Genomic DNA, 22,876 nt, shown 5'->3' with positions numbered 1-22,876 from the left:
TGGTTAGTTTCTGTGGCGTTCAATCATGATTAAAATTAAACAGGCTTTTGTGCAACTGAGCCAATGAGGTTTACAGCTCAACGCAAAAACAAACACAAATTAATGACAAGACCGGTTTCCATTATCGAGTGTCCAAAATCTCTCATCCATTTACAGAACTCTACAATCATATAGAAAAGAGAAAATCAAATTTATTTTAAGTTACTTGCCAAACATTACAGATGATTATCAGTAAAGATATAACAGATTTTATATAATTTAGACAAATATGAATATTGTTATCATGAAAATGATGAGTTTATTAAGATTTCTTGAAGCCTACAATCGGGTAGATTGGATAAAAGCTATAGTGAGGTCCACGTTATAATGGCAGTATTTGATTAACATTGGTGCTGCTATCCTTGTCTATCATTCAACAAAGCGGATAGCTCCGCAACTTTCCCACTATAGAAGGCAGTGGCAAGGCAGAGAATCAGCAACGCTGTTTTCCCATCTTTCTCCACTGCTATTATAACGTGGACCTCACTATAATCATTTGCATAATGAGTTAGGCTCAATTCACACTCAGGCGACTCAGGTGGAGAAGAGACTCGACTCTAGTGGAGAGCATGTGTTTCCAAATGGTGACACTCAGACCAGTCGATTCTAGTCTCCGCGATGTCACTATTTGAAAACACATGCTCTCGACTAGAGTTGAGTCTCTTCTCGACCTGATTCGCGTAAGTGTGATTTGAGCCAAAGTTATTCTTAAAAAATGATGAATGAATTATCGGTTGATTGATTTACCTGCTATGTAAACAGTTGTAGGACGTGATCATCCATTTGGGAGAAATGATGGAAGCCGTGCAAGATGCCTTACTCTTGGAGTGATACAACACAGCCACAGACTGTTGGTGACCGTTTGTCGCAGCTCCACTACCTGCGCCCTCGCCTGAACGACCACACACGAACTCCTGAATACACAAATTAATAGAATGAATAAATACAACATAACAATACACAATAACTGATTAAGAATTTTAATTATTATTGAACGAAGATCCTATAATTAAGACTGTTCGGTACACCTTTTTATTTTTATTTAAATTGGATAATATTTTTCAATATAATTGTTAAGATCATTATAAGAGTGAGAAAAAGTGGCAACTGAAATTTTTAAGTGGTCTAATAAGCGAGTTATGGGTTGTTGTAGTGCTAACTTTCCAGATTCCGTTTTCTTTCCAGATAATAAACGGTTTCGAATTTTCCATTGGAGTTTTTTTTTTAATATATTCAGTAAATCATTGGTTTTCGCGATTAATGCCAAAATAAACAAGTTATCGAATTTACAATAAATGTTACTTTTTTATTTATGAACGATATGGGGAATAAAATGTTTTAGTTTGGGAAGATACATTTTTTGAATTTTTAAGAGAAGTTCTAATAATATAGTCGAAACCGTTTATGATCTGGAAAGTTAGCACTCCAACAACCCATAACTCGCTTATTAGACCACTTAAAAATTTCAGTTGCCACTTTTTCTCACTCTTATAATGATCTTAACAATAAATTGAATTGAAAAAGATTATCCAAATCAAATAATGGAAAAAAGTGTACCGAAAAGCCTTAAAATGCTGTAAATCACCCCGAAGGCTAGTTTTATAGTATTATCGTTTAATAATAATTATTCATCAATTAGCATTTGAACAAATGCAATTTCCAATATTTCTTCCCATTGTTAGGTGAAAGATATTGAGGTATTTCTCCATAATTGAAAGAATATGACGTTGATGTTGTGCATACCACTATATTTTTTATTTAGCATCAATAAAGTGGTGGTGTTGAGAACATCTTTCAATGATTGAGAATTATCAGGATTACTAGTAACTGATTGTGAATCATTATTAGTTATTAATACAATAACGGATACAAGAATACAATAATGCACTTAAATACAACTTAAGAATACGTTAAATTATTCGAGTTATTGAGAATACTAGAATACAATAAGGCACAAAATAAAAAGCTGAAAATACAAGAATATAAGAAGAAACAAAAACCTACTTAGCTAGATCTTCCTCACAGGAACTGAAAATGAAACTCATACTTAGTGCAATGAAATGAACTCCTGAATGATTTGTCTAAATAAATTTATGATATTATTATCAATAATTTATGTAAGAGAGACTTCTTCCAAGTTCCCATTCGATTATTTCATTTTTATTAATGAAAAATTAAACTGGATATAAAAAACTGGACATACAGTAATTTCTTCTTCCATTTAGATATATAAGACTCTAGATTTCTGCTCCAGCATTGTTTTTTTTTATTTTTCAGTGGAATCGCTTACCTTTATTTTGCGTACTTATTCCTCTGTTTTTCTTTCTTCCCCCCATTTCTCCCTTCCCTTTTTTCCTCATCACTTCCCTCTTCTCTTCTTTGCCTGCCTATTACATGGGAAACCATAGTTGGCTAGGTATCTTCCTCTCTTTTTTTCTCTTCTCCAACACACCCAACCACAAAGCCCATGGTTTTTTGATATTTGTAACATTTTATTGTATTTTATTTGTTTTGTAATTATTTTTTATTTTGTTTTGTGTGTTTGAATAAATTGAAATTGAAATTATAATTATAATTTTATTCAAAGGTATGTATGTTCAACTTGAATTAGTCTTATTGAAATTCATTCTGTAATGTATGACTTTTTGGTAAATAGTTTTCAATTTGTAAAAGTAGGCTACTATTCTTTAAGTTATTGACATTTAATTAGCATCGATTCTGTGATCTGTGCGATGTATCCTATAGTAAGTCCACGTTATAATGGCAGTATTTGATAACATTGGAGTTGCTATCCTTGTCCATCATTCAACTAATCAGATAGCGCTATCCTTCTCTAGTTCCACCACGTTTCCAGGTCGTCTTTCAACAATTATTAAAGATAATTGATTAACAAGTTAATAAAATAATAAAACAATATAAAAATCTTGAAGCACCCTTTATTTAAAAAAAAAAACTTTAAAATAGTTCAAAAACTAGTTTTGGTGATCACACCAAATGTCAGGTTATAAAATAAACTATTTTTAAGTTTTTTTTTTAAATAAAGGGTGCTTCAAGATTTTTATATTGTTTTATTAATTTAAAAAGTAGCTCATGCGAATGAAGTGTTTTTTGATCAACAAGATATTCAATCTCAATTATGAAAATTATCAATGAATAATTGAAAAATAGATTCTGTTATTTGTTGAGTGCGTTCACTTTTAAACTCTTAGGGCCGTTTGCACAGTGACAGTTTAAACTAAATTTCATTTTAAACTGGATTAAATCCGTATCAAATATCGTATGTTATAATGTGTTTCATTTTGAGTTTAAGCCAACAGCTGATAAAATTCAGTTTAAGCTTTGACTGTGCAAACGGCCCTTAGAAGGCCTTGGATGAATAAATGAATTTATTTATGTTGATTGCCATTAAAACTAGTCTCAGAGACTAATCATTAATTTTCATTCCACTATTAAACCATTCACCATGGAAAACTATGAAACTTGAGGTCATCCATTGATGGCCCTAGTAGTTCTGAGAATAAATGAATGAATGACTACCTGACAACCCAGCTCCACAACATGTTCACAGGTCTCTCCATCAGTGGCCTTCTGAACAGCTGACATGAGGTGACCTTGACCGACCTTGGCCTCGGCCTTGAGACTGAAGAAGGCGTTGAGATCGGCCTCTGTGTGGTTATCGGTGGAGGAGGCCTTGGCGTAACCCAACTCTTGGCACACCGCGTCACTCCACAGCGGTGACCAGCCTTTGTTGCAAACCGGGGAAACGTCCGAAGCACTGGGGCCCGATCTGTCAAAAGCAATACAAAAATCACTTGATCATCAATACAATTTATTCATTCACAAATAGGCCTACAATAGCAAATCTTAATAAGGGAAAATTTATAAATTGATTTACAACACAGAAAAAGCATTCCATAGTGGTAACTATAGTGAGAGTGGCCGTAGTCGAGTGGATCAGATGCTGGCTTTATGATTCAGAGGCCCGGGTTCAAATCCCGGCCCGGGCAAGATATTTATCTCGGGCCACTCCCGTGTTTCGGATGGACACGTTAAGCCGTCGGTCCCGGCTGCCTAAAAAGCAGTCGTTAGGTCATGTCAGAGGCCCTGAAATTGATCAGTTGCGACCTGAAAACACTGACACCAGACCTGAGCCAGCCAGGTCACACGATATTATTATTATTATTACTATAGTGAGATCCACGTTATAATGGCAGTATTCGATTAACATTGGTGTTGCTATCCTTGTCTATCATTGACAAAGCAGATAGCGCTATCCTTTTCTAGCTCCGCAACTTTGCCAAATATGTTTTTAACAATGTAGAAATATAATTAATTAAGGCAGAGACACGGCAACGCTGTTCTCCTATCTTTATCCACTGCCATATAACGTGGACCTTACTATAGCCTTTGTTGCAAACGGGTGATACCGTATGTAAAACAATACAAAATCAATTTAATCTATACTATAACTAGTAGTTCTGTGAACAGTTAATGTTATAAAGAGTAATGATGACAGTCTTATTGAGGTCCACGTTATAATGACAGTGGAGAAAGATAGAACAACGTTGTCGATTCTCTGTCTTGTCAATGCCTTCTATAGACGGTAGCTGATACAGATTTATTGATGTGATATCAACTGTTCATTCTCGTTTAAAATAATCAATTATATTTTACTAGTAGTTCTGTGAACAGTAGACCTCACGCAGTGTTCTCATCCACAAGTACCTGATTGAAATTATAGACCTTATGGAAATACAGCAATAGACTGGCTTCTCCACACATCTGGGTAATCACTTGTCAGCTGATTTATGATGAATAATTCTATAGTCTGATTTTTACTCTAATTTTAGCGTATGAAGGAGGCTCCTTTTTCCTTCTATATTATCCTTGAAATGCAAAATTTTCAAAAACCTTGTATATACGTCGACGCGCAATTTAAAAAGGAACATACCTGTCAAATTTCATGAAAATCTATTACCGCGTTTCGCGGTAAATGCGCAACATATAAACATTATTTAAACATCAGGAGAAATGCCAAACCGTCGACTTGAATCTTACTTAGACCTCACTTCGCTCGGTCAATAAAGAAAAGAGCTGAATTATACACGTACGAGATAGGAAAATTATGCATGACGCATCATTACGTCTGAACTACTCAACAACTGATTAACTTGAAATTTTTCACATAGATTCTTAATAGATTATATGCCTTTTTTCAATTCTTTAAGATTCCATTACGTCAAGTTTTAAAATAAACCCTTATGGAGCACGGGTGACCTGCTAGTCTTCAATACAACTACACAACATAACCATAAAAATATAGCACATAAAAAAAGGGCGATTATGATCCCAATTTCACTGAAGCCATAAGTCCTAGTAGCTCTTTTCCGTGTCAGATTGAGTTAACAAGAATTCGGCTTAAAATTTGGAACATGACTGACCTATACTATGACCTTAAACCAAGTGACCCATTCCAAATGACCATTTAAACAAACACTATACAGCTATGCATCATGTTGTCTTGTTTTCTTTAGGGCTACTCTTAAATAATATAAAAAAGATAGAAATATAAGTACCCTTTTTAAAATCATTCAGTCACAACATTTTTCGGCTATATGATGCCATTATCAAGTCATTGGTTATGTAAACTTGAACTATTAAACAGTTATGAAGTAAGATTTTTCACTTAAGTGTTTTTAAATTTAAGTTTGATGCCATAATAACTATTATTATAGCAATTATTACAAAATGATACAGCCGAAACATGTTGTGACTAAATAATTTTAAAAAGGGTACTTATATTTCTATTTTCATTTATAACTATCATAAAGTAAGGAAATATTTATTTTCTGTCATCTCTGATCACTATACATCATAAAATACAAACGACCATACAAACAATACTTCTTAATAATATTAAGCTATCTTTTCTCTATGACTAAACTCTTTATTTTGATTTTCTTTGTTTCTTTCCTTATGTAAGTTATGACAACTAGGATCTTCCACAAGCAATATTCCCCTGGATAGAAAGACAGTATTTTCCATCTTTAGAATTCTCGAAAGATTTGCAATATTCCTCACCGTTAAGGAGATATTTGAGCAAAATCTGAGATACTTTCCGTCTCAGTGTGGTTCACGGTGGTCAGATTTGCAATATTCCTCACCGTTAAGGAGATATTTCAGCCAAATCTGAGATACTTTTCGTCTCAGTGTGGTTCACGATGGTTAGTCCATGGATTTCATCAATTTTTAGTGAAAAATAAAAATCGCTCAAACTCCGTGATCTTATGGTATTTGATGCGAGAAACACGAATCTGGAATCAGATTTGCAATATTCCCTACCGTTCAGGAGATATGACCATTTGAAAATTTCATGTTTGCAGCTTCATAACTCACCCTGTATAGTGGCTGGTGATGCCAAATTTGGCTCTGACATTTCTCAGGTCAAGCTTTATCTATGGTGCAAAATGTAAGCCAAATCTGAGATACTTTTTGTTTCGGTGTGTTTTGATTCTTGGTACTTTCAGAATGATAGAGGGTACTTCTCAACTTTCCATCGATAATTTTCAAGCTACAAACCTCAATGTGAGATGCGTATCCATGTAAATATATTATTTGCTTTTTCACTTGTGTGTATTATGATAACTGGAATCTTATAAACAAGCTATACTCCCCTGAATAGAAGTACAGTACTTGAGTACTTGTACTTTCTATCATTAGCGAGATAATTAAGGAGGTATTTTTAGGAGGATGAAGGGTATTTTTGAAGCTACCAACCTCAATGTGAGATGCGTCTCTATGCTGACACAGTTCCATTCATCACTGGCATCTGGACATTGGTCAATGCCATCACATATGTCAGCCTGGGCCACACACCCCCCTCCCACCACACATCGCATCTGATCCACTGCGCAGTCGCACAGACGCTCGTCTTCACCCCCACTGCAGTCAGGGGTTCCGTCGCAACGCCACGATAGGGGTATGCATCTGCAAATAGAAATAGAAATGAAACATAGGTTTGTTCAATAGTCCTAGTTATTGGTTTACTAACATGAATGAATCAGATAGCTACTGTATGAAGGATGCTTCTGGAATTCAAGATTTGAGAAAATGAGAATGAATTTTCTTGTCTTTGAATAATACAACAGTTAAATACATAGTTTCAGTTTTTTTTTTCAATTCAATTCTTTATTGCCAAAATTCAACAACGTAACAAATCAAACACTGTAATCAAACACTGAATTTATTTAATAGTTCTATTTATTTGTTCACGAACATGAATGAATCAGAAACAGTATGAACAATGCATGCAGAATTCAAAATTTTATAAGAAAATGAAATATTATGAATGAAACAGAATGATCCAAGCTCGTCAATGGAAATTATAATTATAAAATGAGCCAGCCAGGTCACACAATATTATTATATTATAATGGAAATTGATGAATGCAATTGGAAATCGAAATTGAATAGAATTAAAATATTTATTTCGCCAAAATACAAGATACATTAGACAGATGTAAATTATAATAAATCTTTTGCACAGCCAGCAAAGTCATACTTGTGACTGGATTGTACAATAGTCCTAGTCATTGATTTATAAACATAAATGAAACATATTTTCATAAATGAAATGTTCAGTTTATCAGAGATTGACAATGGTGTAATTACCGAAACCGGTCTTTATAAGTATCAATAAATCTGTGTTTTTGACAATTTCTTAGTCTTTTTCATTTAATATGAATAATTACCACAATATCAACTTCTCAACTACGGTACACAAAAAGGAAAAACAGAAACTAACAAAAGAATCGGTGTACTAACAAAAGAATGAAATTTGTAAGGTCTACCTATCCCATGGGATATCTAATATAATACCTCGTCTCTATGGTTCAATTAGTTTATTTTTCGCCACAGTCTATTGACTGGGGAATAATTGTCAATTCTCAGTCATGCAGTATTTAGAGATTGTCGAATAGCCTATCATATTTTTATATGGCGATATAAATTCAGTAGACTATTTATCAAGGTAGAAATTGTCGAGGACATTATCAAATTTCACTCATCTATTTCACTGACCATGGAGAACTAGTAGTTAATAATTTGTTTGACTGTAGTCTCGTCAAATACTATACAAAAACAAATTATTTTATTTAAATTTGACGATAAATTCAGTAGACTATTTGTTGAAGTACATACCGGCCTTCATTGGGACATAGGTACTCATTGTTGGCACATTCTCCGCCGTTGGCACAGGCCATCTCGTCACTGTTATCCGGGCAGTCCGCCTTCCCGTCACACCGCCACGTGTGGGGTAGGCAGCGACCATTCACTGCACACTGGAATTCGTCGAACTCGCATTTCCATGCATCTGAAACAACAAGCAATTCGATAAGATTACAACGGTTTATAATCGGTGAAATTGCATTTCCATGCATCTGATACAGCAGGCAATTCAATTACACATAAATTGATAGATGCAACACCCTATAGTCATATTATTTTTAGGGCTTGTGCAATCAGGTTTTATAATCAGTTACCGTTACATATAAGAGGCTTACTAGTGAGTGAATATGAACTTAAAATTTAGGATTTTCTAATAAGAAACTGGTTTTATACTAATGATGAATATTTTGCCTTCAATGTGGAGAATTTTTTAGACATTGATGTGATGATTTCTTGTTGTTTTCATTTGGTATGATTATATTATGTAATAAAATTAAGGATTTTCTAATAAGAAACTGTTTTTATACTAATGATGAATATTTTGCCTTCAATTTGGAGAATGTTTTAGACATTGATGTGATGATTTCTTGTTTTTTTTATTTGGTATGATTATATGTAATAAAATTAAGGATTTTCTAATAAGAAACTGTTTTTATACTAATGATAAATATTTTGCCTTCAATGTGGATAATTTTTAGACATTGATGTGATGATTTCTTGTTGTTTTCATTTGGTATGATTATATTATGTAATAAAATTAAGGATTTTCTAATAAGAAACTGTTTTTATACTAATGATGAATATTTTGCCTTCAATATGGAGAATGTTTCAGACATTGATGTGATGATTTCTTGTTGTTTTTATTTGGTATGATTATATGTAATAAAATTAAGGATTTTCTAATAAGAAACTGTTTTTATACTAATGATGAATATTTTGCCTTCAATATGGAGAATTTTTTGGACATTGATGTGATGATTTCTTGTTGTTTTTATTTGGTATGATTATATGTGATAAAATTAAGGATTTTCTAATAAGAAACTGTTTTTATACTAATGATGAATATTTTGCCTTCAATATGGAGAATTTTTTGGACATTGATGTGATGATTTCTTGTTGTTTTTATTTGGATTTTCTAATAAGAAACTGTTTTTATTTGGATTTTCTAATAAGAAACTGTTTTTATACTAATGATGAATATTTTGCCTTCAATATGGAGAATTTTTTGGACATTGATGTGATGATTTCTTGTTTTTTCTATTTGGTATGATTATATGTAATGATATGTAATTTTTCATGACGTGGCCTATACAAATTGTAATATGTCTTTGGCAATAAGAGGCTTTTGATTTTCGATTTTGAAGGTCTATAGAGAGTGGTCTGGTCATTGAACGCGGTCATTTTGTTGTTAGTTCACTCGCTGTTAGCCTGAACAAATAAACAGTTAATGTGATATTGTATGAAGAATATTATAATAGTCTACATATTATATTGTAGTATAAATAGTATTCAATATTTTGATATAATAACTGAATATGGAATAGAAATATTGAGTCTCGCTCCAAAATTTGTATTGGTGTCACGACTTTTATCTATAGACCCTGAGTTCATTCACTCGGCTACTTATGAGTGTGTTGTCAACAACTCAAGCTTTTTCTCAGACAATTCATTCATTCATATTATTTCATCAATGAATGATTCATTAATTCATCAATGACTTAATCAATATTCATCAATGAATTATTAATTCTTACCGCAGTCAAGTTCATCACTGCCGTCAGCACAATCTAGAATGGTGTTGCAAACAAGATGTCGCCTCAGACAATGCCCGTTCCGACACTGGAAGTTGCCCGGACAGTTGTCCGATTCGCATCCGATCTCGTCCGATTCGTCCGAACAGTCCGGCACACTGTCACACTTGGCGGCCATGGTAATACAGTAGGATCCGTCACGTGTAGTGCCGTTCACGCACTGAAATTGGCCTGAAAACGAAAAATAAAACATAATAATTTTAGTAATTTCACGAGTAAGTAATTCAATTCAACTGTAGGCTTGTTATTCCATTGACTAATCATAAAACTGTAACTGTTTTACTAATGATAATAGATATTTTTCTCGATATGTTTCAGATGGACACGTTAATCGTTGGTCCCGGCTGCCTAAAATCAGTCATTCGGTCACGTCAGAAGCTCTGAAATTAATCAGGTGCGACCTGAAAACTCTGACACTACTGCTGAGCCAGCCAGGTCACAAGATATTATTTCTATTATTAATTGTCTTGTTCTAGAATCAGTATAAAATGAGACAGTACCCTATAACATATATTTATTGGGGGTTCACAAATTCCTATACCAACAATGTTAAAATTTCCAATATTCAGGTACATTTTTCTCAACAACCAGTAAAGATATAGCTATGATTTTTTTTGTTTTATTCTCCTTTTATTTCTCTATTCTAAGACACAGGCATTTTCCAGTATTACATAAAGTAATTTTTTAAATATTTTTTTCAAAACTTTAAATAATTTTTGATCAAAATAGTTTTTCAGTGCGGAGGTCTCAAAAATTAATTTTTATTCGTCAAAACAAAGCTCAAACAGCTGCATATTATATCATTGTCATCAAAAAGACCGGGAGAATTCAAAAGTGTAAAAAAACAGAAACCAAATTTCTTACTAAAAATTAATTTGGCGAACCCCCTATAACTATCGTTTCTATCTATTCACTCATAGTGCAATACTGTAGACTAATTAATACTGGAAAAGATTCCATAGCACTGCATGATTTTGAAAGTTCATTCGTATTTTTTACCCGAATTACTTCAAATAACTCACAGAATTTTTGTTCAAAACATGAGTAAACCTTCTTAATATAGGACAACTGAGCTTTATTTAGACAGAATCTGCATGTAAATTGGCTCAATGAGATTGTAACAGTGACTGTCTCAATTATATAAAATATGAATAACTAGCAGGTAACCCGTGCTCCGCAAGGGTCTATTTTAAAACTTGACAACCTGAAAACTTGACGTAATAAAATTTAGAAAGAATTGAAAATAGGCCTATAACCATCCTCGGTTAATTGAGAATCTGGTACTCTGCAAAATCTGGTACGAAATCTCTGGTACTTTCTGCAAGATTTCAAGTTAATCAGTCCAGTAGTTGAGACGTGATAATGCGTCAAACATGATTTTCCTATCCCGTACGTGTGTATAAGCCAGTTCTTTACTTTACTAATTATTATAGTAGGCCTATAGATAATAATCAATATAAACACTCGAAATTGAATTAAAGAAGTCATATTTAAATTAAATCAGTGTTCAATTAAAATTAAATAATTGAACTTACCTGAAGTACATTTTGAAAATCCAGGAGGCAGAACGTCGACTTTCTCCATCATATTATCGGGAACTTCATCAACTGCCAAATCTTTCTTCTCTATAATTGTTTCTTTCTCTTCTTCTTTCCTGTCTCCCACTGGCTCTTTCACTTCTTCTTTTCTCTCTTCTACCCCCTCTTTCTCTTCTTTCTTCTCTCCTTCTACCTCTTTCTCATCCCCATTCATCTCCACACTAGGCTCGGTAGATTTCTCCTCCGAATATTTATCCACAATTTTGTTCAGCATGGTCGTCGGTATAATCTCGGCATGCCTTTCAGTAGTCATGACAATTCCCAGACCACTGTTTTCAGTTTTCATAATTTCATCGGAGTCTTTCAAGGGTTTGGTATCCAGTTTTTCGGAATCTTTCTCAGGTAAGGTTGGGGGTAGAGTGGTCATCATTGTATCTACAGGGTTACTTTCAGAGGAGACTTCACTAGGACTAGTTGAGTGTTCCACAGATCCCATATTGACATCTGAGGTAATTTTTTCTCCCCCTGATGTCTCACCTTCAGGCTCCTTAGTTTCAATCACATTACCGTCAACTACGGTAGAATTATTTTTCTCAGCACTTCCAAAACTGAGGACATTGTCTCCCGTGTTAGTGGAGCTTCCATCCTCCTCGGAAATCTCAGTGGACCGATCCTGAGGTCCCTGTGTTGGATCAGGGACAACAGAAATGTCGTTCTTAACGTTTTGCAACGGTGGAGACTGTGAAGTAGATGACGTCACCACAGGTTCATCGTTGGATGCAGATTCGAACTCATTCAACAGATCACTTCTCACAGTTGTCTTTTCTTTAGATTTCGATGATTTTTTCTCGAAAATATGTTTCGTCAATTCGCTGCTATCTTCCTTCGAAGACTTTTTATCCTTCTTCTTCAGATCTGACTTCTCAAACTCTTTCAAATAATCCGACTTTGATTCCTCATCTTCATCAAAGGAGTTGTTTTCATTCTCATTGTTTCCAGCTAACAAAGTTGGAAGATCTTTTTTGTTTCCATCCTCAACAACTTCATGTTTTTCTGTGATATCCTCAACAGAGCTCATCGTTTTATCAGTGGAAGAATTCTCTTCAGCTATGACGTTCTCAGTGAATGACTGTTTCTCCCCTAATACATCAACTGTGCGTTCAGTAGACTCAGAACTTTTCACACCCTCAGTTGTCCCTTCTACATCTCCCCCACTAGGGGATGCAGTGTTGCTGTTCAAAACATCCCCTCCACCATTACTCACCCTTTCACCCTCCTCCTTCATAGTTTCATCCCCTTTAGTTGTGTTCGAAACTGTCACAATACTGTTACTAGATGTATCATCAATAGTTCGATTCACTTCCCCAAATATCGGATGTACAGTAGTAGCTTCCTGATTGGAAAATATCAAATCTTCACCTTCAGTTCTGTTTTTCTGTGGTTCAACAGTTTTTATCTCCTTTTTGTGTTCGTCTCTGTTTGTCTGTATAGGGAACAGAGGGTGTTCAGTTGTGAAAGCATCATTACCCAAGATTGTGTTGAAACCTTCACCGTTGGAGATGTTTGTTCTTGGAGTGATTACATTGTCTTGTTGTGGTGATTTGGGTTCTTCAACAGTGTTCTTCACATCAATTTCCTCAGGTTTCTTCTTGTCTTCATTTTCCTTTTCAGCGTCACCGTTGGTGTTTATATTGTTTTCTTCAGGTCCCTCAGTAGTTGAACTCATTCCTGATTCATGAAGTTCCATTGATGAATCTTCACTTGTCATGTGTAATGGAGTAGTTGTGGATGGTTCCATTTCTGCACTATTTGTGCCACTTTCCGAAACCGGTAGCTCTATAGTTTTTGTACCCTGCACCTTGTTCAATCGTTCATCCTCTTGGTTGTCAACTGGTTTCTTTTTTGGAGCTTCACCAATCGATACATTGACAACTGATGACCCTTCATTCACTCCATCATCACTGAACGCTAGTGGATCCTCAGTCATTGAACCATGACCTTCCATGGAGATACCCTCAGTGGAAGAACTGACCAAACCTTCCTCAAACCTGGGCTCCTTCTTCTTATGTTTGACTGGTATCATAGAACTGTTCCCAAATTTGGTATGTTCATCTAATGGCAAAGAGTTGATGATATCACCTTCCTCCACAACCTCAGGTTGTCCAGTGCTATGTTCTGTCTTTGTTTCAGTATTTCTCAGTTCAGGGCTATCTTCTGTCTTTGTTGCAGTCTTCCCCTCATCTTGACCCATTGTAATGTTGTGAAGATGTGCCTCAAGTTCTGCATTGTCCAAACCATTCTCAGCCTCTATACCTTCCACCGGTGCAGTCATACCTCCATCGACATGTTCATGATCATCCATGTTATGTGGACCCTCATCAGAGGTCTTGTTCACATCTTCAGATTTGTTCTTGTGGTCAGCGTCATCAACTCCTAGGATTGGAACAAACACAGAGTGGTCCATATGGCTCAAATCTTCCATGTCCATTTTACCTTCACCACTTTTATGTTCTTCTTCCTCCAGATCACTCTCTTTGGGCATCTTCATCTCGATCTTCTCAAGGTCTCCCTTCTTTTTCTTTTTCTCCTCTTCCTCCTCCTCATGTCCCTCAGCAGTTCCATTCTGTGTCTCCTCAGGAACAATTTCTGCACCATGGTGGAGTCCATGCATCACAAAGTACTGGTTCCTTTCGTGTTCATCATCACCAACCTCCTCATAATCATGGAAATTGCCATGTTCTTCAGAGTCTTCATGATCATCAAAGTAGGTATGATGATGGTGGTGGTTATGGTGGTCTGGTACTTCTTGCATGTGTTCCATTTTTTCATGGTTTCCACCTTCATTTGTTTTCTCATGTGAGGAAACTGATACACCTTCAGGTTCTGATTTGGGTTCAGGTTCCGATTTTGGCTCATGTTCTGATTTAGGTTCAGGTTCCGATTTTGGCTCATGTTCTGATTTAGGTTCAGGCTCTGATTTTGCTTCAGGTTCCGATTTTGGCTCTGGTTCTGAAGTTGGTTCAGGTTCTGATTTAGGTTCAGGTTCTGATTTTGCTTCAGGTTCCAATTTGGGTTCATGTTCTGAAGCTGGTTCAGATTCTGATTTGGTTTCAGGTTCCGATTTTGCTTCAGGTTCTGATTTTGGCTCTGGTTCTGATTTGGGTTCATGTTCTGAAGTTGGTTCAGGCTCAGACTTTGGTTCAGGTTCCAATTTTGCTTCAGGTTCCGATTTTGGCTCTGGTTCTGGAGTTGGTTCAGGTTCTGATTTAGGTTCATGTTCCGATTTTGGCTCTGGTTCTGAAGTTGGTTCAGGTTCTGATTTTGGCTCTGGTTCTGAAGTTGGTTCCGGTTCCGATTTTGGCTCAGGTTCCGCACTTGGTTCTGGTTCAGCTTTTGGCTCCGATTCTGTGTGATTGGTCTTCATTTCTTTCAGCTTCTCAATGGGAGAATCTGAACTGACTTCAGAGTCTGAATCCACAGCAAACGGACCTTGAAGATCTGGCAAATCAGTGATGGCAATCAAAGGTGGATGATCTGTTGTCTCCTGATGTTTAGTTGCCGGTTCCGGTTCTGCACTAGGTTCCGGTTCAGATTTGGGTTCGGGTTCTGCACTAGGTTCTGGTTCAGATTTGGGTTCAGGTTCTGAAGTTGGCTCCGGTTCAGGTTCAGACTTTGGTTCTGGTTCAGGTTCAGACTTTGGTTCAGGTTCAGGCTCTGATTTAGGTTCAGGTTCTGATGTTGGTTCAGGTTCAGGTTCAGACTTTGGTTCTGGTTCAGGCTCCGATTTCGGTTCAGGCTCTGAAGTTGGTTCTGGTTCCGGTTCAGACTTTGGTTCAGGTTCTGATTTTGGTTCATCTTCTAAAACAAACAAGAATAAAATAATAAAATTGAATACTGACTTCTTATTCAAATTTATCTGTCCAATAATAAAAAGTGTTTCATCCAATCTATCAAAGTGTTTTCATTACCTCATTTGAACTATTCTTATCAAAATAAGGGAGAGAAACAGTTTTCGGTTTATCCTGTTGATCCTCTCTTAATCATTACTTTGTTATTGTGATTGTGGAATTATAGTATAATTATATTTTATAAATACAAAAAAGTAGCCCTAAATTCATACATTTTAAATGATAATTGAAATATTTTCACAATACCATAGGCTACAATAAATATATGAGATACAATAAATAAATACACTATTCTGTCAATAAAATACAAACATGCAGTCAATTCATTTGGAGTAGCTCTGTGAGGTAGAAGCCTAACTACTTCCTCTTGCATGGACTTGATAGAGCTACAGAGGATCTACACTTTGTGAGTAAACAAATCGTTCAATACTTGAAATAAATAGCAAATGATTTAAATAGCAAAACAGTGTGCTATTACATCACAGTTTGAAATGGATCAAAAATCTTCACCTTTAATTAATAGAGGTTAATTATAATATGTAGGTCTGATTTCAAATGTTGGGCTAGGCGCACACCTGTTAGTCAAGACAAGACAAGACATGATCAGACACGTTCAGTCACAATACTTCACATAGTTGCTTATGAAGACACGTCCAATTGCAATGTCTAATCAGTGTGAGTTGCGTCATAAGCAGCTATGTGGAGTATTGTGACTAAACGTGTCTGATCACGTCTTTTCTTGTCTTGACTAACTGGTGTGCACCAAGCCTTAACGTTTATTAATACTGGAGTATATACCAAAAACGTCTTCTGAAATCCTTTCATATTGATGTAGTGATCAATAATTATAGTACATAAAGGTCTGTCTACCATACTTGTATTTATACTTGTGATATTTTCCCATAATTGAAAGAATATGACGTTGATGACGTCATAATAGTGGTATATAGTGGTAATGACAACATCAACGTTTTATTCTTTCAATTCAAGAACTTTCTATTTTGATGAAGCTATATTAAAATCAAATTATTCACTCATTCTAAACTAATCTATACACTCTCAAATAATAGACAAATAAATTCATGGATATTAATGATGATTACCTTCTCTGTGACAGGTGACGCCATCTTGTGACAGTTTCATGCCAACAGGACAGGAGCACATGAAGTTCAAATTCTCAAAGTCAAATTCACAGTGATGCGAACAGCCTCCATTGTCCATCTTACATCTGTCTTCCACCACTGCAACAAAACATTGTTTTTCACAAATTTATTCATAAAATAATAATGAATTGATAAAAATTAGAAATATAAATAGTATTCATAGAAATATTCTACTCTTAGTGCCGCCATTTGCACAGTGTAGAGCTCAAACCAAGGTATCTAGAATACTACATAGATACTAGGTACTGTATTGTAGGTCCATTAACTGAATTTGATCAGCTGGTGGATATAAAATGCCAATACGGAACATTACTATACTCTACTCTACTAGCTCGAGACTGTTTTCATTAGCATATTAGTGGTAGAGCAGAGTGAGAAGCGGTGGTGGGGGAAGGCAAGTGGTAGAGTGGCCTACTATCCCACGGCGCTATCCCACTCTACTCTACTACAAACTAGTACTTTGCCATGACCGTTTCCATTGGGAGAGTTCACAAGATAGTTAAGTTGCCCAGGGAACTCTACCACTAGCTCTACTAATGAAAACCAGCAAGCTTGAGGACCGGTTTCCGAGCTCGGGACTCTGCTAAGTTCTAAGACACTAAGGGCCGTTTGCACAGTCAAAGCTTAAACTGAATTTAATCAGCTGTTGGCTTAAACTCAAAATGAAACAAATAATAACAAACGAGACTTGATACGGATTTAATCCAGTTTAAAAAGAAATTTAGTTTAAACTGTCACTGTGCAAACGGCTTTTAGTATCAATTTAGCTGTGAAATATCATTCCAAACTGAAATAAAGTCTCGTTTGTTATTTTGTTGTACAATTCAACTCCAAGCCATCAGCTAATTCACTTCAGTTTGAGCTTCAACTACTGTAAAAAGAGCCCTTATGATCACCAAGATTTGAATTGAATTTCTCAATGGTAATCACTCAAAAGATGTTTTGAAATATTTGACGGTAGCCGATAGTTGTAGAGTTAATATTTTCTAAGAATATAATTCAAAAGTGTTTTTAAATAACGTAAGGAAAACAATGATTGAGAAATTGAAGTTTTGGAAGTAAAATGGCAAAATTTTTGGTATAGTAAGGTCCACGTTATAATGGCAGTGATGAAAGATGGCGCTGCCGATTCTCTGCCTTGCCACTGTCTTCCACAGATGATAAACTGATACCGGTATATCTGATGTAATATTAACTGTTCATTCTTGTTTTGAATAATTAATTAAGTTTCATTAGTCAAGGAAACATATTTTTCGATGAGTAAATAATACATTTTCATAATTGAGATTACATTTTTCCAAAATTATTTAAATTTCTTTATTGTTGAAGAACGATCTAGTAACTTCTTGGAGCTAGAGAAGGATATCCCTGCTATCGACAAGGGTAGCAACACCGTGCTGATCAAATACTGCCATTATAACGTGGACCTCACTATAGTTTTGAGTGGGATATACTCACAAGAAGCCTTGAGACTATGTGAAGGTAGCCGATAGTTGTATAGGAAGCTGTCATGGTTCCTAAGATGAGTCTGTAGACGATGCTTCAAAGCTTCGGTTGAAATGGGATCTGGAGGGTTGATTATGCCGCTCTTGAACACCCATCCAATTCGGTAACGGACTATCACGCTTCCTGACCTGCACAAATAATCAAATATATTAATAAAATCAATGTGGACTACGTTATCAACCACCTTATCAATAGATAAAGTGATAATAAAGTAATATTTCAAAGTGATAATAAAAAGATTCAATCAATTACAATCATTCTTGACATTTGACATCTTGTCACCAAAACGCTAACATCTTGACACCAGCTATTGACTTTTTTGTACAACAAATTCTCACTTTTTGTGTAGTTGATAAGTTGATATTGTGGTAATTATTCATATTTAATAAAAAGACTAACACATTTTCAAAAACCACAGATTTTATTATAAGTAAAACTGGAGTTTATCAGAGATTGACAATGGTGTAACAACCGAAACCGGTCTTTCTACTTTTGATAGAATCTGTGGTTTTTGACAATTTCTTTGTCTTTTTATTTAATTTGAAAAATAATTGTTATTCAAATTGAACCTGTTAGAAATAGTATCCTTATATCTGATAGAATGATTTTTTAATGTAGTTTAACTTATAATCAAACCTATTATACTCACAGGAAACTGATGACTTTGCAAAATATGTCTGATGGGCCGTAGTTCAGAGTTTGTCTATCAAAGACAGCCGTTTTCAACTGGAATAAGAGAAATTATGAAATTTGATTAAATAATAATGGAAAAATGTATTTTATTGACAAAACAAAATAAGTTTGATATAGAGTTGAAGATCATTAACAAGAGTCAACAATTAAGATTATATGAAAAGATATTTCAATTTAATAATTTACTGTTAAATAACGGAAATATGTATTTTCTTGAGGAAACAAAATATGCTTCAGAAAGAGTTGATACATATTAACAAGAGTAGACAATCAATATCAGATTGGATATACAGGGATGACTTGAACTACAACTCTATCTACTGATAGAAGGCGGTGGTAACAGAGAATTGGCAACTGTGTACTCCAACCATTTCCACTGAAAAACTTTTCCTTTGGAATCTAAGGAATTTAAATGATAATTAGTTCAGATCTTCATTATGTTTCAAATATTCTATATTATGTATACCTAAAGGAATAGAGTTTTATTCCATTTAGGTACAATCAATCACAATCACAAATCATAATTATAATATATAATATGATTGGGAGAAGACAATTTCTATATATATTTTACTTCATTTTTAATTTCTATTTTAATTTCATTCTATTCTACTGGATTTATATAATGAGACTTACAACAGTATAAATAGCACCATAGATAAAAATGTATTCCTGACTTTTCCAATATTGAATATTATGTATACCTAAAGGAATAGAGTTTTATTTCTCTCTATTCCACTGGATTTATATCGTGAGACTTACAACAGTAACGACCACCATAGATAAAGATAATACAGGAAGATATCCCATGGTATAGGGCGTTTAAGTTCCAATTTTCAATGTAAACTCAAGCTGATAGTCTTAGTAGTTTTTTCGTGAAGCTATGTGACGCTGGTAGTCTCTCATACTGTGCCGTTCTTACACTCTCACCCCAACAAAACAGTAATAATTGACAGTAATTGGCATTAGTTAACAGAAAATCGGCATGAAATTTGGAACATAAACTGCCTATACCATGGGATATCTTCTGATGCTTTATTTATCTATGACATTTGTTGAGTATAATAATTGTAACTTGATTTATAGTTAATGTGTTATCACTGTTTGCAATGTGAAACCGGCCTTAGGGCGTTGGCCATCTGTGTGTGTAACCGGTCGCAAGGACGTGTGATGTTTAGTACACGGTAGTCGATCGCACTGTATTTGTATTTGGTAATAATGAGCTAATAAAGTACATAATCTACTTAAAATGTTAGGTGTGATTATTGACTCAATAACCTAGTTCAACAACATTACTTGCTCAAACTACTAAATAACTATAAAATAATTAACTACTAACTAACCTCATCCTCTAGGGACATAGCCAGCATCTTAAACTCGCTCGAGTTACTATCAGCCAATCCCGGCGTAAACTCCATGTTAGCAATGGTGAGTTCTCCTTGAACGACCTTGGGCACAAAAACAGCTGATTGCTCAGTGGTAGGTGACCTTGAGAATGGTGGAGTGGTGGGGGTCGGGGAAGGCGTGGTTTCAGGTGGAGGGGGGTGTTTTTCCCCCACCAGAATCCCACCTCCAACAGACCCTACCCTCAGGTTTCGGCTTTCCACTGGGGTGACTTCTTCTGGCGCTAGAATTACCCCAGCTGTAAAAAACAGAGGTTTTGTTAATGTATCAGATTATTTTTAAAGACAACTTTTCCAAATTCTAAATACCTAGTTTCAGAAAGACAACTTTTCTAAATTCTAAATTCCTAGTTTATATTTTGGACTCAAAATTGGACAAAAATCATAAAGTGTAAAAATGACCTATTTTTGGACAATTTCTATCCAAATTTGGGAAAGGAACAGTTTTGGGGTTTAAGCCTGTTGTTCCTTCCCCAATCATTCATAATTGAGAATTATATTGTATCCAGCAATGTATAAATTAATGAATGTATTTTGTAAAAATGTGCTTTTGTTATCAACACTTTATTCATTAAAAGTTTACAATATTGAACAAGATAAGATAAAATACAACATCATCTTTGAACATCTCTCATAAAACTCTAAATTGTTATCTTTTGATAAGCAGTTCTTTGCCAAATCTGTCACCTTGACAACCGTGCTCACATGATAATGTATCCATGTAGACCTAGCCTACATCAGTATGAATAAATAATTCATAGAATGATAATAGGATACTGAGCAGTAAAATATAGTAAAAAGAAGATATTTCATGATTAATTCCATATAGAAGTTTATAGAATACTAGCAGGTAACCCATGCTCTGCAAGGGTATAATTAAAAAATTGTCACACTGAGAACTTGACCTACTAAAATCTTGAAGAATTCAAAATCAGCCTATAACCATTAACAATAGACATGAATTCATGTCTATAGTCAATGCTATAACCATCCTCGGTAAATTAAGAATCTATATGCAAAATTCCATGTTAATCAGTTGAATAGTTGAGACGTGAAGATGTGTCATTCATGAATTACCTATCCCGTACGTGAGCCAATTCTTTTCTTAATTAAAAAAATAATAGGCCTAGATAGATGATATTACAGTACTTTTATCATGAGAGAAGGTGTTAAAACTTTTAGAAGCTGATCTTCCTTCTTCACAAGTTAATGTATTTTGGCAGAGTATTGAAAACATTTGCAGAGAAAGTTAATTCTTCAGCAAGCAGTATTGAATATATTGACTGTACACTGCGCATTTTTGTTGAATTCAATATTTCATTATTGTTATTCTGTTATGTACTTGTCATTGAATAAATATTTATTTATTCATTATTTAACAAGGCCAATTTCTTTGAAGTTTCACATAGGTAATGGAAAAGTAGGCTCTATTGAAATGTAGGTTCTACACATTAATATTCTACAAAAGTATAGTATCCTTTGACATAATTATATTCAGAATGGTTTTGGCAACGTTGATGACTTTAAACTCAATGCTTTTTGGGAAATATCTTTAGAATTTCAAGGTGTTTGCTTAGCATGGTATTCTAGAAAAAAAAACGCTATCCTTCGATATATATTTGTAATAGATTTTGCAAGTGATTTCAATGTTTTTGACATTTATCTTTAGAATTCTAAGGTATTTGTATAGCACGAAATAAATCCTAGAAAAGTATGTTATCCTTTGAAATTAATTTATAATAGTCTTGGTAAATGCTTTTTGGCAAATATCTATAAAATTTCAAGGTGTTTGCTCAACATGGAATAAATTCTACAAAAGTATGTTGTCCTTTGTCATATATTTATTACACTTTTGGCAAAGTAGATATGATTTCAATGCTTTTTGGCAGATATCTTTATAAATTGAAGGTGATTGCTTAGCATGAAGAAATAATACTCATTGATTATTCCATGTTGTTTGGAAACATGCTTCTACTACTAAGGCCCGGTTGCACAACAGCCGGTTAAATTTTAATCGTGATTAGGCTTATTTCACGAGAATAAAACAGAGAAGCCTTCTTCTCAAAAAACGTTCTCTAATTGGTCCTTGTGAAATGATTCAGGATTAAAATTTGACCGGCTTTTGTGCAACCGGAACTTAGACTACAACAATTAGGAGATGCTTAGAGTAGGCCAATCAAGTAATAATAATTGAGCAAATTCTATTATCATCTACAAATAAACATATTCAAGACCAATTAACTAATAAATAATAATTAGTAATTACACTGTAAATCTACTTACTTCCTACTAGAAATGCTACTACAATAACGGCTGCTAGAGTAATCAGTCCAAGGCTCCAGCAACAACATTTTCTATTGGTCGGTGTATGTCGCTTGTCCTTTGTTACATACAGTTTTTCTCCCCTGGAAAAAAAATTAAAAATTTGCATGAATAAACAAATAAGTGAAGGTAAGAAGATTATAGGATATCATGATTCAGAAACTATCAAACAATTTTGTGGATGAATTTTCGGTCAGTGAGTGTATGTCTCTTGTTACTACACACAGTTTTCCTCATCTAAAAAATGAAAAAAAAACTACTGTACCT

The 22,876-nt window shown here is 34.6% G+C and overlaps 1 protein-coding gene across 1 annotated transcript in view; it reads right to left on the bottom strand.

The window, feature by feature from the left end:
• Nucleotides 1-22,876, bottom strand: part of LOC111049926 — a 145,206-nt gene that overhangs the window by 6,756 nt on the left and 115,574 nt on the right. Inside the window, exons 5-15 of the mRNA XM_039439692.1 lie at nucleotides 22,571-22,692; nucleotides 20,228-20,526; nucleotides 18,841-18,917; nucleotides 18,144-18,319; nucleotides 16,626-16,763; nucleotides 11,612-15,472; nucleotides 10,020-10,247; nucleotides 8,239-8,410; nucleotides 6,817-7,026; nucleotides 3,577-3,826; nucleotides 787-953 (exon numbers count right to left, since the gene is read on the bottom strand). Of these exons, the coding sequence (XP_039295626.1) occupies nucleotides 787-953; nucleotides 3,577-3,826; nucleotides 6,817-7,026; nucleotides 8,239-8,410; nucleotides 10,020-10,247; nucleotides 11,612-15,472; nucleotides 16,626-16,763; nucleotides 18,144-18,319; nucleotides 18,841-18,917; nucleotides 20,228-20,526; nucleotides 22,571-22,692 (5,700 nt within the window). The remainder of the gene's footprint in view (nucleotides 1-786; nucleotides 954-3,576; nucleotides 3,827-6,816; nucleotides 7,027-8,238; nucleotides 8,411-10,019; nucleotides 10,248-11,611; nucleotides 15,473-16,625; nucleotides 16,764-18,143; nucleotides 18,320-18,840; nucleotides 18,918-20,227; nucleotides 20,527-22,570; nucleotides 22,693-22,876) is intronic.

The sequence above is a fragment of the Nilaparvata lugens genome, chromosome 13 (assembly GCF_014356525.2).
Source record: "Nilaparvata lugens isolate BPH chromosome 13, ASM1435652v1, whole genome shotgun sequence".
NCBI lineage: Eukaryota > Metazoa > Arthropoda > Insecta > Hemiptera > Delphacidae > Nilaparvata > Nilaparvata lugens.
This window is presented reverse-complemented; position numbering and strand designations above follow the sequence as displayed.